We start from the raw sequence: 14,642 nt of genomic DNA, 5'->3' as shown, positions 1-14,642 counted from the left end.
TTATTAAAAGACATAAATATCTGCTGTTTACAGTTGTTATCTATTTTTATGTATGTCCTTGTAGCTGCTAGCTTTCCTGCTGAAGATGAAGAGCAGTCTGGTCAGCCACCGAACCTTTCAGTTGGTTCTGCATCTCACAAATTCATTTGAGCCGGGCTATGGATCTGGTTGCCTACAGAAAACACCTGCTTTCCAAGCTCTGCTGTGTGACCTAGATGTGGGTATCCAAATGTTACCCTGTTACTTTTTATTTTTTTTGAAGGCTAGCGGGAATCTTAATGTCTCTCTGTTTTTCAGGTGTGGCAGAATACTCCAGACAGTCTGCACCTTTCAGTTCTGAACTACTTTGCTGAAATCCTGAATTCCTCAGGGTAATTTCCACTGTTATCAACGTGTAACCCGACCACAGTGTCTACATATGTAGTAGCTAATTTATTATTAACTCACATGATTGACAAGGTACGGGGCACAAAAGAGGCTTTTGTTCAGAATTGATGACAGACTTTATCGGCTGTTCTGTCAACATTTATAACAGCTTCCCATCGATATCCTGGAACTGTATGACAGAAAGTCAAGGGAATGTTCAACAGAATCAGCGACAGAGGCTGAAGAGAAGAGTGAATGTTTGAGTGGATTGCTGTATTAGATTTTCTGTCTGTGGGAACAGATTGCGATTGATATTAATACTGTTTGCCTTTCCTTCACGGTATCCTCAACAGTGACAACGGGAATGCAGCAGTCATCCACAGCGTGGACATGTTACCAAAGCTGCTATTTGAGTTGTGTGACCCTGCTGTGACCATTCAGAAGGTTGTGGTTATTTCTCGTGTCATCACATCTCTCCTTAAGGTTTACTTGACCGCTACTGACATAAGCAGGTATAGACAGGGAACGCACTGTCAATAACAACTGTCCTTTTGTTACATTTTTAAAAAAGTATGTTATCTCATTATGGTTGGTAAGGGCTCATACTTTCTCTGGATTCCTTTTATTTGATTAGACTTGGGCTTTTCCTGGTCTACACTCTTCCTCCTTCCAGTAATGCACCTGAAAGCAGTGAAATATCTGATGTTTCACAAGATGTGCCAGGTACAGCACAAAAAAACAAAACCGTAGTCTCATAGTGTCTCACGTTTAACTCAAGTTGTTACTTGTACTGAGCCAGGCCTGTCTCCCCTGTGCTGCAGCTCAGAGTACCGGCCCAGCCAGCCTCATCTGGATCCGCAACCAGATGCTGCTTTTGCTTTGCGAAATCCTTGAGTCAGACAACTTTTTAAACAAAGAGTGAGTCTGTTACCTTTTAGCTATCCAAATTCTGAGCATTAAGAATTTATCCATTTTCTTGCTTAACCTTGAAAAAAATTTTTTTTTCCCCTGCTAGTCAACAGAAGGTCGTATTTGATGCCTTGGGCAGTGATTGGTTCCTGTTCTTCCTTCAGCCACACCTTCATCCTTCCACATTTAAACTGAGTCTCATTCTCCTCACACACTTTCTGTCAAGTCCAAGCCAGCAGAGAAGCTTCAGAGAGGGAGTTCTTCCAGGAACACTCATTGGGGGCATGGAAGAACCCTTTGCTGTCATGGGTACATAAAGTTTAACATTATATTTACTTGTTTAATTAGAAATTTGATTGCTTTTAAGTACTAATACAACCACACTAAACAGCAGTTTTTATAGAGAACGTTACTTATTAATTTTACACATATAAGTATTTCACCTAAAACCAACTAATATCAGTAATTTTTTGCCATGCTGCCAGACAATCTTCAAGCCAATTCTTGGTCTCACGAGTGCCTCAGTACCACGTGTTCTGGTTTTGATGTACTGCGGGAGTTGCTGATCAAACAGTCTCATCTACCGCACGTGTATGAAGCTCTGGCTGCTCTGCTCCAGGGGAAGAAGACCAGTCACACTGCAAAGGGAAATGTGGGTAATTTGTTGTTTATTTATTTTTAAATGTAGTAATCTGTCTTCTTAATCGCCTTGGTCATAATTTATGATATACTGTAGGTTCGTTTGGATGATATCCTGCAGCCACTTATTGACAACCAAGTGGAGACTCCTGCCCAGCCCCTCTGTGTTGAAGCTGGTTTAATAATGGTGGAATTGGTCAAAGTTGTTGTCACTCAGGTAATATAAATAAGCATAGCGCTTCAGTTTTTCACCAGAAATGGATCATGTTTAATAACTTTTCTTTTGTTTTTACAGCCCTTTTCGTCATCGAAGTGCAAGTCAGTCACTGATACATCATGGGAGTCACAGCTTCCAGCAAGCGTGATGCAGTTTCTTTGTCTCATTCATAACCTCCGGCCAAGAGACCCACTGTGGGCATCACCCACATTCCTGCACGCGCTCGCTGGCATTGTGTTCCCTCTGGATATTTCAGAGGTCTGTGTGGTGTTCTAGTTCCACAAAATTCTTTAACAGTTCTCCTCTCTCTGGTCTTATTCACTCATTTTCTCACGTCTTTCAGGGGGCCAGGAAGTGCAGCATAGTGAGTGATGGTGAGGATACAGTCAAGAGTCATCAAACCCAGAAACCAGTCCTTGATTTCATCCGTATTCTTCTTATGGACAGTCTTCTCAATGTGTCTGCCAACACCAATGCTCATCCTTTTGTTCTGCTACTGGAGGTGAATTTACATGAGTACAAGTTATTGTGTAATGTTTCGGCATAAAATATTTAAAACATAGACAACATGTCCTTATCACAAACAAAAATATATTTCCATTGAAGAGGCCTCTTCATTTTACAGTAATACTGTAAAACTCTCATTTGTCCAGAAGGTGCCACTCTATACTCAGTTACTAAAACAAGCATAGTCAAGCTATTCTCAATTAAATTATTCACCACTAGGAGGGCAAAGCACAAAGAGGGCAGGCAGTGCAGAGTTCTACACGTTTTCAGCTAGACACTGCAAGTGCAGATGCTGATGGCAACAAACATCAAATTAAAAGAGAAAACTTTTACCTATCAACATGTTGTCTCATTAATTTCTAACCACTTAACTACTTAAATGTTGCAGTTTTCCCCTGATGGCGCGTCATTTGAACAGAGCCAGAGTTTTCAGAGTGAGTTGCTGGAGCTGGTCATAAATATCATTTACATGCTCAGCGATGAGGAAGACAACAACACTCATCTGAGTTCACAAGGTAGAATTCCAATCCATGCTTTATACAAATATTTGAATTCTGTACACAAAAGTGTGTTTAATTTTTTAATTTTAATTTCCCAGACTCAAGTAGCGAGAGGCCTGAAGGACGGATGGTTACACTGATGGAGAATGTGGTGCTTTTAAGTCAGACTATGCTACTGAAACTTTACATCGGAACTTATTTGGCAGACTGTGAGATTTTGCTCAACTTCCTCGCAGATCAGATTGTGGTGGTGAGACAAATGCACATACACAAATATGCATGTAATGGTATGTGAATGTTTCCTCTAAAAAGTGTACATATTAAATTAACAAAACTTGCAAAGCTGCTCTATAAATTGTTAATTTAGAGACAATTTTATAATCAGTGGGAACTTTAAATTATGATGGTGCAACATCTGCCCACAGTGCACAAATGACTCATTTTGTTTCGGTTTTATTTTAACTGATGATAAATGCACTGCTGTATTCTTCTAGGCTCTAGAGAAAGGCCAAAGTCAGAAAGAGAAGATTGTATCTGACCTCTACTCATGCACCAATAAAGTCCTCCTTTACTTCTTGTCTCAACCGCGACATTCCCAAGAAGAAAAGGAAGTGGTCATCAAGGCATTGCAGACCTTAATGGAACGCTGGGATGTTGTAATGGCAACTTACAATGGAAATGCCAACTTTGTTACTTGCCTTCTTCACTGTTTGTTACTGATACGTTCTGGCAGGTAACAGAAAAACAAAACCCACACACAAGCGCGCGCACAGTGAAACCTGATTCACTGGTAATTCACACTCTCACATTTTTGTAGCTATCCTGAAGGTTTTGGGTGTGTGGCACAAAAACGGAGCAGAAGTTCATCCAGCCTGTCTCTTGCCAAAACTAAGCAATCCAGATCCCTCAGCAATGGAGGAGATGGTTTGACAGGTATATGAATTTTCCTTTACTTTTATCACTTTAGTCTGACATTTTGTCAATTTTAAGTCCACCAGGTCACTAGATGGTTCAGAACAATTTGGTGCTTGTGTGTTCCAGATGAGAGCCAGCTAGTGTCCTTAGTGGAGGCCTGCTGGTCAAAGGTCATATTGGAGAGGCAACGCATGCTTGAAGAAACCTATAAGATAGAGATCTCAGCGAGCCACAAAGTGCAGACAGAGCCTGTCAGCATGACTGACATTAGTCCTCTTTGGGAGGAGATGGCACGAAAAGCCTGGCTTCTACACACAGGTTAGTTCCTGCCATGGGAGGTGCCTGACCATTAGTGCCATGATACTGACATCTAAACCCTGACTTTCTTTCAGAGTATCAGAATAAGAAAGTGGCCAGCAGCTCTCAGAAGAAGTTTGACATCAGCAGTGCTCTTCGCTCGGCTTTGGGAAAATCAGTTCCAGAGTCAGTAACTGTAGAGGTAATTGTGCACTTACGTTGTCTCAGTATTTGGTTCTTCTGCACAGAGCAGGCCCAAGCTCTGTGACTGTTGCCCCCTGTGAGGATTGTGGGGTTGTTACCTTTCCCATGTGTCTCTGCATCCTAGAGCTCTGTGCCAAACACTCATCCCAAAGTCACCACTATCCTTGTGCTGTGGGCCATCCAGCCCTGTGGGGGTGTTTGATTATTTCTTTAAATAGATTTGGATTATCACAGCTGATTGCCCCTGAGTGGGCATTGTAATTGATATCTGTTAGGCCAATCCATGGGAACACTCACTACAACACACTGTTTGCAGCTGAAGGTTAAAGACGCGTTTATTGTTGTTTTTCCCCCCGAAAAACACGTGGCCCACATCATTAGTTCCCCCACAACGCTTAAGACGTCGAGCCATCTGGAGCAGGGAGCAGGGACATATTACTCAGGCACACAGGCATGAAATTACCGCGTCTGTGTGTCGGTCTCACACCCTTAAAGTGTGTGTGTTCTTGCGCACGTCTCTTGCCCACAGAAATCGGGTTGGCAATTATAGTGGTACCAATCTGATGAAAACATTATTCATTTGATGTTATTCTTTATCATATCAGTCTTTGACAGGCTATCAGAGAGGGTGATGAATTGTTTTTCCATCTGAGATGCAGGAAAGAAAAGGGAGGAGAAATTTTTTTTTTCCCTCTCTGCAGTGAGTTGCACCACTTTGCTCAAAATAGGTTGCAGCATGCACTGAGTGCTCAGGAAAAAAAAATGGAATCATCAGCTATGGTCAGCCAGTCAGCTCCTTTTTTTTTTTTTTTTTTTTCTTTTTTCATCCTTCCTCATGAAGAAACAAGTGAGTCATTAATTAATTTCTGGATCATCAACTTATGACCTTTTGTTTGTCATGTGACAAGCTTATGGGGAGTCTCTTTTCAGACACAGGATCCATGGTTGCATAGAGCACTGAGCATAGTTTCTTGGGCTCAGAAATGTACATTTATTGAACAAAAAAGAGTTTTAAAGCCCACTGTAGGTAATGAATGAGAATATAGAGACTGATAGGCAGACTGTGTCCTCAGTCAAGCTTCAGTGCAATCCTTCCAGAGATTTATTTCATCACCGAATGCAGTTTCCATAATCATATCTGTGTCCTCATATTAGAAAGATAATTAACAGCACTAATGATCACGTTAAGTTCATTACACATTCACTGCCAGCCCAGAATGAAGTTGACATTATGTTGCCTTATCATCAAAGGTGGCGTATTGTTGGGAAGTCATTAAAATGGAAATGAGTGTGATGTTCTGATGTTAATTGCAGAGGGAAGAGATGAGTTATGTATTTAATGCAGCATTTAAAAAGCCAATGAGGTTCCTATCTGCTAAATGGGGTAATTAATGCTATATATTACTTATGTTTGTCAAAATGAAGGAATGAAATTAGGAGATGATGACGCCGACTTGCTGTTTATCTGTCACAACATGGCTCTAGCTTGCAAACTTCATTATTACACTCTTTTCTGTCTGTAATATTTCTATAATCTCTCCTCAGATTACCCCTTTATTTCTTTTTCCCTACAACTTCTTATTTGAATAGGCAGTCAGTCATTTAGAGAAACACTTTTCATTCTCTGGCGAGCTTGTCAAAGTTTGGAACTTTTTTGGGTTTCACTTTTATTCCCCCCCCCCCCGAATTCTTTTTCCTTTTTCCTGCATCTCTTGTAATGCAGAACTGGTTGTTTTTCCTTTTATTCTACTTGAAATCAATTATTCTGTTCGTGGGTTTATAGTTCACAAAATAGAATTAGTATCTGTAAATAAGACTCGATATAAAGACTTACCGCATTTTCATTCAGTCAATTAAACGGCTTTCCTGGGTCAGCTGTGAGGATGGACACATGTTGTTTCACTAGTCTCTCAGCGAGCACTGCTGTGATGATGGGCTTAATGAAGCAGTTAACAGTCAGAATATGATCCCAGTGTGTCTGCTGAACATGAGCATCCTGCAGTGTCAACACGGCTTTGTTTTATTTTTTTTCCCTCATTTTTCATTTCTATCCTCTTTTAATTGACACATAAACTCTGACTCGCACAATATAAAAGCATAGACACACACTTACCTTGCCCTTTACGGTGGTGTGGCTCAGCAATATTAATGTTTATGTTAATTAGATAATACCAACAAATGATTACATTTCCAGACAGGGTTATTGTAAGACTGTAGCCACTAGCTTATTTTGCCCAGTGAATGCAATTTAGAGCAGATGTAATTGTATGAATGCATTGTAATTGCATGAGGAAACAACAATACTATTATGCATATACAATTTATGTGAACATGATGTGTACTGTGTGTGTTTGTACGATATGAGCTGGGGGAAGAGTGATTGTGCTGCCCCTCTTTTCATTTGCACCCATCAGGTTACTCTTGTTGCTTTGCAGGAGTTTTTGTCCAACATGGAATCGCATCGACAGAGAGGCTACAACGTGTTGGAAAAAATGAGGGCAAACCACTCACAGGTTTGATGGAAATTTTTAACGTGAATACGCTGCAGTGTATTTTATTACAAATTTAAAAGCGGGTCTAATGCTGTTTACCTCTGTGGCACTTCACCCCCCACTATTCTGCTTCGTTTCGCAGGTACGTGCCTCTGAGTGGGAGCATTTGAGCTTCACGTGGCTGAAACTGGAGGCCGAGCTGCTGAGGGAAAGAGCCGTTTTCGGACCTGGCCCAGGAGTGCTGTTGAGCCAAGATTGGGTGCAAGACGCTGCTGAAGGACGCAATCGAACGAGATCACGTATTCGCAGAAAGACTCTGAGACAGTCCAAACGGGTATAACACTTTTGTGTGAAACACATTTTATGTTCAGATAGTGCACAGTCTAACCTGTTACAATGTCATATGTTTTTACAACAGGCGCTAAGAATGCTGGGTATAAGGCCCGACATGTCCGAAGTTGGCAAAAACAGATCAGAAAGTGACGCGGGTAAAGATGATACCTGATTGTTTGTTTAATTTATTTTTTTGTATTTACTCATTATGCTCAGTGGGAAAATGTATTTTCATTCTAACAGAGCCTAAGCTCTTGTGTGAAGTTGCTGCTGAGGTTAAAGACGAGGAAGAGGATGGAGGACATTTATGTGATCGACTGACTTTTTTCCCTGCATTGAAAGACACACCTGTTATCACCGAGGATCTATCCGACCCTTTAACTCCTGTGCCCTGCTCCCTCACGCAAGACTGCCCGGACATACGTGTCATCCTGCAGGAGCTGCTCCCAGGAGAGGAGGTACTTGGGTTGGAGTGTGTGTTGGTATGCTGGGCTGCAAACATGGGCCTAAAAAGAAGCTCAACTGCTTCCCACCCTACTAATATTCACAATCATAATTATCTGATGTAGACTAAGGGATTCCAATTGCCCAGTGCTGCTATCAGAATTTCATCTTTCCTCATTAGTATAATGTTTTAATGTTGAGGCCCAGCACAGCTCTTCTCATTCTTACAGTGAGTTAGAAACCAGTGCACATGTTGACAGGGACTCTCATCGCTCCGGCAACCAGCCGCGGCTTTTAATGTTTCTGACAGAAGTATTAATAAAAACAGTAGGAGGTGATGCAAGCTGTCTTACATCCGCTTAGTAAGTGTGTGATGTGTGCAAGTGTGTCCTGTTGTCTTGCAGTGGTTGAGTGCATGAGTCCTGCTGAGCTTCCTGTCAAATGAACACAGTCATTAGCTCTGAAAAATGCACACACATGCACAGACTTAACACACACACACATGCAGTAACACACAAAGGGAGACCCACTCATAATTAGCTTGCCAGCGCCAATAGTGTGATTATGACAATAATGTGTGTGGGGAGAAATCAATGGTCTGACATTAGGGCTCTTAGTCAATAAAAGTCCTCCTTTTCTCTCCTTCTTCCCATCATCAGCTAAATCACTCTCAGACTGATAATGCGTATCTGTCCAGTGCACAGTAAGGAGATAAGGAAACAAGTTTATTGTTATGTATTTAATCTTTGATAACAATAAATTTAACTCTTTTTTTTTTTTTTTTTTTTTTTTTTTTTTTTTTTTTTCTGAAATATAGTCATTGTTGGAGACAGTAGGCTGGGTGCCAGTTTGCTTTCACTGTTGGAAACTGCTGCACAATCTGAACATGATATAACTCAGTGCAAGATTTCTCTACCATGTCGCTAAGACTCACTCACCTTGACTGTTCTTAAACACTTAAGTGATATTATTCATAGCGTATCCCTGCGTGTGCATTCAGACAAGAGGTTCTGATCACTTATCAGGTTTTCTATTGTGTGTGTGGCAGTGATTAATTCTCCTAATAATGGCCAGGCAGGGCCTTCTCCTCCACCAAGGAAGTAAGTGTGTGTGTGTGTGTGTGTGTGTGTGTGTGTGTGACTCTGTGTCTGGGGGTAAGGAGTCTGATTTGATTAGTATAAATTGTGAGGAGCCTGCGGGTGTGTAAGGGCCCCATATGGTTTTTGGGCGCTATGTCTCAGAGGGCCTGCAGAGGGGCCAACACATGGAGACAGCCAGGTGCATGCACTCGTGGTGAAATGAGGGGAGACAATAGAATTATCCACGCATTATCACAATGCAGTTAGCATTAGCTACAACCAGTACTGAAAGCAGCATGTGGGTTGACTTTGGCACTGGATGGAACACACACTGCTGGAAAAAAGGGGGCCGGGCCTGCTAAACCCCATCAATCAGTTCAGATAATGAAGTGTTCAACTGTGTCTTTTTAATAATGATTAAAATATATGATTAAAATGATCAATCAAATAAGGCCTGAAGTGCCTGTGTTGCTGCCATGTCATGTCCTTAGAGATTGAGTGAGATGGGCGCTGATGTGGATTGTGCTCCTCACATGGGGTTTAATGTATATCTCCTACTCTATGCTCAATGAAATTCAGTTTGAAAGGATTTTACTGGCATGAAAGTTCAAAAGAATGAGTTAATTTCATTTTTATTTCATTTTTATTTATTTAAATGGGACAGTGCAATTTAACATAGTCCAAATACAAAACATGAAACTGATGTAACGCACATAAGTTTATAGCTGTTGCTAATTTTCAACAATTGTCCCTTGTCACAATCACAATACATACATTGTAAAGTACTTTACACAATAACAGCAGTATGAACATTAATGCAAGAACGCTTTCTCTCTTGCTGTAGGTAATCTCTAAGATGTGTGTCATGATGGTGAGTGGCCTCAGAATCACAGAGGGTTTGCTGCTGTTTGGGAAGGAGAGCCTGCTCTTGTGTGAGGGATTCACCCTCAGCCCTGCTGGAGATGTTTGTTGCAGGAAGCACCACCCCAGCAGGTATAACTGTGCATGTTTACAGTTCTGCACACCATGGATCCTCACTTGTTGGTCATTCATCATCCTGTGTGTCTCTTTCTGCCAGTGTGAGGGATTCCTTCATTTCTACCATGCTAAATAAAGACTTGCCAGCAGCCAGTTGCAAATGCTGGCTGTATGAAGATATCAAGGAGGCACGCTTCATGCGTTTCCTTTTAGAGGTCAGACACCCATACACCTACAGATATCAACCACATTTGATCTTAAACTTCCTCTTCTGACACACATTTTATTTGCTCTTGTATCTTTGTGGAAAAGTGAATCAGATAGAATTTCTGTTTAAAGTGGGGGAAAATATGCACTTTAAAAAGGCTACTGTCCCTCTCTCTGTAACTGTAAGGATGATGCTATTGAGATCTTCATGAAAAACGGTCACTCAGCCTTCCTGGTATTCCTGAATAAAGACCATGTATCTGCTTATAAAAGGTAACATATTTATATATACTGTATAATAAGAAAGATTTATTTTCAGCATTCTGATCTTTGTCTTTGGTCTTTTTCTCCCTACAGGTTGAGCAGAGTAGTGCCAGCCTTAAAGGGCAGAGGAGTTGCTGAGGTCATTGCTAATGCCAAGTAAGTGTCATGCGTTTCTTAGAACCACCCATAGGCAATATTTCAACAAATTTCTTTTTAATCATCAGTAGAAACATTAAGCTTACAAAAAATAGTCACAGCTTGATATAATGCACACGCCTATTAAATGCTGTGTGACTGACCTATCATTCCATCCTTTCCTGCTGTTTTGTTTTTTGATAAGTTGACATCAGGAGACCTGCTGGTCATTTGACTTGCACGCATTCAAGCTTTTCTCGTAGTCTCCACAAATCCTGATTGACTGTAGCCACTGAGTTTGGTGCCACCAGGCCAGGAAATGCGCTTTTCTTTTTCTTTTCAGACATGCAACTATCTACTCCTCCTCCTTCTGCTTCCCTTCTCCTTCCTCTTCTCCCTTCCGCACCTCCTTTAATAAGCTTTTCCCTCTCTGCTTTACACCTTTTAAGGCAGGTCCTACACAAGCTGCTCTCATGGACCAGATACACATCCTCCTTATGCTCTGACTTCCCCTTCAGTAATGTCTCATCTTTCCTTTGATGGTATGATAGAGGATTTCGTTTCACATTCACCTTGGTGAGGTTGCGTAGGCCTTGCAGAAATTGTGGTAACTTTTTAAAGAGATTATCAAACAGGCCCAATTCTTGAAGATTTTCCAAGGCTACCAAAGTGAGAGGCAGGTCATCAAGCTGGTTCATTCCTAGATTGAGACTCTTCAGATTAGTCAGGGAGCCCAGGGTGGAGGGTAAACCTGAAAATGTTAAGCAGTTGTTGGAGAGGTTTAGGTGTGTAAGTACCCTAAGGTTGCCGATGGACTCGGGCACAGACACTAGCTTGTTACTGTGTAGATCCAGCCATCTGAGTGATGACAAGTTCCCAAAGTTTTCTGGGAGTTTCTCTATGAGGTTGCGGCTCAAGTCCAACTCGTCCACAAAGGTTAGCTTGAAGAGGCACTTTGGGAATATGGTTATTCCCATGTTGCTAAGAACGAGTCTACGCCGTCCATCTGGGGTCGTGCGTATAGCCTTCTTTGCAGTTTTGAGGGTCACCTTTGTCCCTTTTGCTTCCTTTCTCTTGGGCATGGTACTGCAATGCACAGAGAATTACTGAACAAGTCAGTTTAAAATTTGAACTTGGCCTCCCTTTTGAGATTATTTCACCAAGAGACCAATTTACAATAATTTATCTAATCTACACCACCACACAGTACTCTAGCAAACAAAAGGGTTGTGAGTTTATGCGTAAAGATGTGAGCGTGTGTGTGCGTTGTGTGAGGCTGATGTGATTTATTCAAATACACGGGCTTATGTAGGCCTCGGGCGGTGGGGAAAGCATGCTCTCTGAGGAATGAGAGCTCGAACAGCGTGTGTGTCTCCATGAGTGTGCATGTATCGCAGTGTTGTGACTGCACTAGTGCGTGCTCACCCAGTGTTGCCCATGGGGGTATTTAAGAGCATGACTCTCTAATTAAGGCTAATGCTGGGGAACAATAGGAGAGAGGCGACACTGGGTAATACAGCAAAAACAAATGAGTGCTGATGCTCCCTCACCATTCAGTGGATTGCGTTGCTTGGCTCTTCTCAGGCAAGAAAAGTGTGTGCGTGTGACATATTGCTATGCAGGTGTGTTGACAGACATGGATGCGCTGTACTACTGTGTGTGTGTGTGTGTGTGTGTGTGTGTGTGTGTGTGTGTGTGTGTGTGTGCAAAGAATCAAATCAGGACTTTGATAAATGATAGTTGGTGAGTGTTGGGAGTGTAATGAGGGCTTCGCTCTTCTCCCCTCCCTGTCTAAAAGAGCAAGGTGTGTGTCTGTTTGTGTCTGTGTTACACCCCAAGGCCCTCTCTCGCCTCATTCATCATCCTCAGGATGAGAGAGGTTATCCACTGGTGCTTGTTCCCATTATAACTCCTATAGAAAACTATTGCATGAAATTATTGCCTGCAATTAGATAACACGTACTGAGCCAAATGCAATGATTGATTTAGTGCAGTTTTACAAAATATTTGGTCAGGAGTTATTGCCGTTTGAAACGGACACACTTTAAGAGGCTCTTGATCATTTGAACTCATTTCCCACGTGCATCCTTATTTCATCTTTGAGTTGCTGTCTGTACTGTACTTTTAAGACTTTCATCCGCAGTTTGTTTTAGGTGCAATACGCCTTTAATTGCCAAGCCAAATGAAAGGACGGACAACAAGAAGCAACTAATCCTTACAATACTTACAATTTAACTACAAAAAAAGCATGGCAGTACATCATATTGATCATAGGTCTCACTTGTAAATGAGACATTGAGTCTCAATGGGGCCACCTGTATAAATAAAGGTATTCGTCTAACAGTTTACAGTTTATAATTTTAGGGGTGTATAATGTCAAAACATAAATAACATATACATACCATGCTAATGCTAACATATAATTCTAGTTGTCTGACTTTTATTGAAATGTTTTAAGTATAACAACTTTAACTAAAATAGTGTTTTCTGTGTTAGTGTTAGTCTAAGTTGTTGTTGTTGTTGTTGTTGTTGTTGTTGTCTTGCTTCATGATCATCACTTGTTTCTGACCTGTGTGGCTATATATGATTTGTTCTCTTTTAAGTTCTAAATTTAGACAACAGTAGGTTATTTATAAGGATAGCTTTAGAGCTTGGACTTGTACCTGATCTTACTACTTATTATCAAAATGGATGAAGGCAGGTACTTACCATATTTTTCCCTTTGGATTGTTGTTAATCAAGTGAATAGCATTCCTTAAGCTTCTGTGAACTGGTTGCTCATCTCACAGTCTCTCACTTCTGTGCAAAAAACAAAACAAAACTATATTGACAAATATTTATTGAAATGCAACACCTTCAAAGTACATTTACAATGATCAGTACAATTTGGTTGGTATGTAAACGTTTTTGTGATTAAATGAAAAGGAAAGACCATTCTTCTATATCAAAATTTTCCTTGCCTTCCTGATCTGGACGGGGATAGTGGAGGTTCTTCTTGTTTTATAACGTTACTTAGCAACAGGGCTGCTTGGCGCCTGGACTTTATTGCCCTGTTACTAGTCCACAGAGGAAGAGAGGAGATTTCAGGAGCAGTTGATCACTTTCCTTATTTAGATTAAGCACATTTAGGCAGGAGTATAATACTGAATAAAATGTTTATGTAAGTAAAATAATCACGGGAAATTATTGCTCCAAAGCAAAAATCACACCATGGGATGTTTTTGGCAAAATTATTTTTTTCCTCATGACGATGCTTTCGATGAGATTTTCAAAATAAAAGCTGAAGGAAGCTATGAGAATGCTTTAAAAATGTCAGTTTGTTATTTAGATACTAAATACTGTTATTTAGTATCTATTTTCTCAAGCCAGTCACACACTTTCTTGTAATTAGAGCTAAGCAAACTGGTTTAGTTTCTTAAAAAGCAACTTTTATTGTAGTGCCTGAAGAAATGGGACAAATTCAGCATATCTGTTCAAACATCAGTATCACCTGATATGGATCTGTCTGGAAATAAGCTGACATTTAGCAGTGAACAGCTAAAAGACTTTAAACAGTTGTTACTTTTTGTGACTTTTCTGTTTCCTTCTCACAAAGAGTGGAATCAGAACCTAAACAGGACAAATTGACCTGTCAGCATTGATATTTCCCAGTCAGTTATAAAAAAAATAACTATACAACAATACAATACCTAAATAAAGTAAAAACAGCTGACACCAAGTTAGATATTAACCATTGTTTCTCATTGCTGAGAAACAGGAATTTCACAAGATGTTGGTGCCCCTGTTGTCCAAGTAATCATCAACTTCCGTTAGGAAAAATGGTGCCACATGTCAAAACATGCCCTTCAAGTCATCAAATCTTCTTTCAAACATTCCAGTTTGCTGAAGTAGCTCCAAGTCAAAGAACCTAGTCTTAATTACCTCGTTTCCTCATCATGTGCTATATCCTTCACATGTCTGCTCACTATTTATGCTACATACTGTAGCTCACATCAGCCCCTTAACTGCTCCTGCAGCTGTGTACACACACTCTGTTTTCCAAGTTCGCTCACTCACCTCAGCTACGCTGCTGTTGCTGAACTCTGCTGTGCATACATTTAAACTGTGGTTGCCAGGCAACAAAGCAAGCAGGAAAACTTTGTGCTGATAGGCACTG

At 40.8% G+C, this 14,642-nt stretch overlaps 2 protein-coding genes across 4 annotated transcripts in view; one reads left to right on the top strand and one right to left on the bottom strand.

The window, feature by feature from the left end:
• Positions 1-14,642, top strand: part of wdfy4 (WDFY family member 4) — a 41,822-nt gene that overhangs the window by 14,398 nt on the left and 12,782 nt on the right. For all 3 annotated transcript variants that reach the window (XM_084947962.1, XM_084947963.1, XM_084947961.1), the window contains 24 exons: positions 65-217; positions 298-371; positions 720-878; positions 1,001-1,089; positions 1,188-1,284; positions 1,382-1,584; positions 1,761-1,927; positions 2,012-2,131; positions 2,210-2,389; positions 2,475-2,633; positions 3,027-3,153; positions 3,237-3,388; positions 3,633-3,871; positions 3,956-4,071; positions 4,180-4,371; positions 4,446-4,552; positions 6,990-7,067; positions 7,189-7,380; positions 7,465-7,534; positions 7,623-7,837; positions 9,747-9,895; positions 9,981-10,095; positions 10,275-10,360; positions 10,445-10,507. In XM_084947962.1, coding sequence (XP_084804088.1) covers positions 65-217; positions 298-371; positions 720-878; positions 1,001-1,089; positions 1,188-1,284; positions 1,382-1,584; positions 1,761-1,927; positions 2,012-2,131; positions 2,210-2,389; positions 2,475-2,633; positions 3,027-3,153; positions 3,237-3,388; positions 3,633-3,871; positions 3,956-4,071; positions 4,180-4,371; positions 4,446-4,552; positions 6,990-7,067; positions 7,189-7,380; positions 7,465-7,534; positions 7,623-7,837; positions 9,747-9,895; positions 9,981-10,095; positions 10,275-10,360; positions 10,445-10,507 — 3,302 coding nt within the window. The remainder of the gene's footprint in view (positions 1-64; positions 218-297; positions 372-719; positions 879-1,000; positions 1,090-1,187; positions 1,285-1,381; positions 1,585-1,760; positions 1,928-2,011; positions 2,132-2,209; positions 2,390-2,474; positions 2,634-3,026; positions 3,154-3,236; positions 3,389-3,632; positions 3,872-3,955; positions 4,072-4,179; positions 4,372-4,445; positions 4,553-6,989; positions 7,068-7,188; positions 7,381-7,464; positions 7,535-7,622; positions 7,838-9,746; positions 9,896-9,980; positions 10,096-10,274; positions 10,361-10,444; positions 10,508-14,642) is intronic.
• Positions 10,314-13,287, bottom strand: lrrc18a (leucine rich repeat containing 18a). Its single transcript, XM_084947965.1, has 2 exons — positions 13,196-13,287; positions 10,314-11,572 (listed from the first exon to the last, which is right to left on the bottom strand). Exon 2 carries the CDS (start codon positions 11,566-11,568, stop codon positions 10,714-10,716), a length of 855 nt encoding a protein of 284 aa, XP_084804091.1. The 5' UTR covers positions 11,569-11,572; positions 13,196-13,287; the 3' UTR covers positions 10,314-10,713.

Source organism: Perissodus microlepis, chromosome 13, assembly GCF_051167445.1.
Source record: "Perissodus microlepis isolate ML-2025 ecotype Zambia chromosome 13, ASM5116744v1, whole genome shotgun sequence".
NCBI lineage: Eukaryota > Metazoa > Chordata > Actinopteri > Cichliformes > Cichlidae > Perissodus > Perissodus microlepis.
Note: the sequence above shows the minus strand (reverse complement) of the source record. Positions and strands in the feature narration are given on the sequence as shown.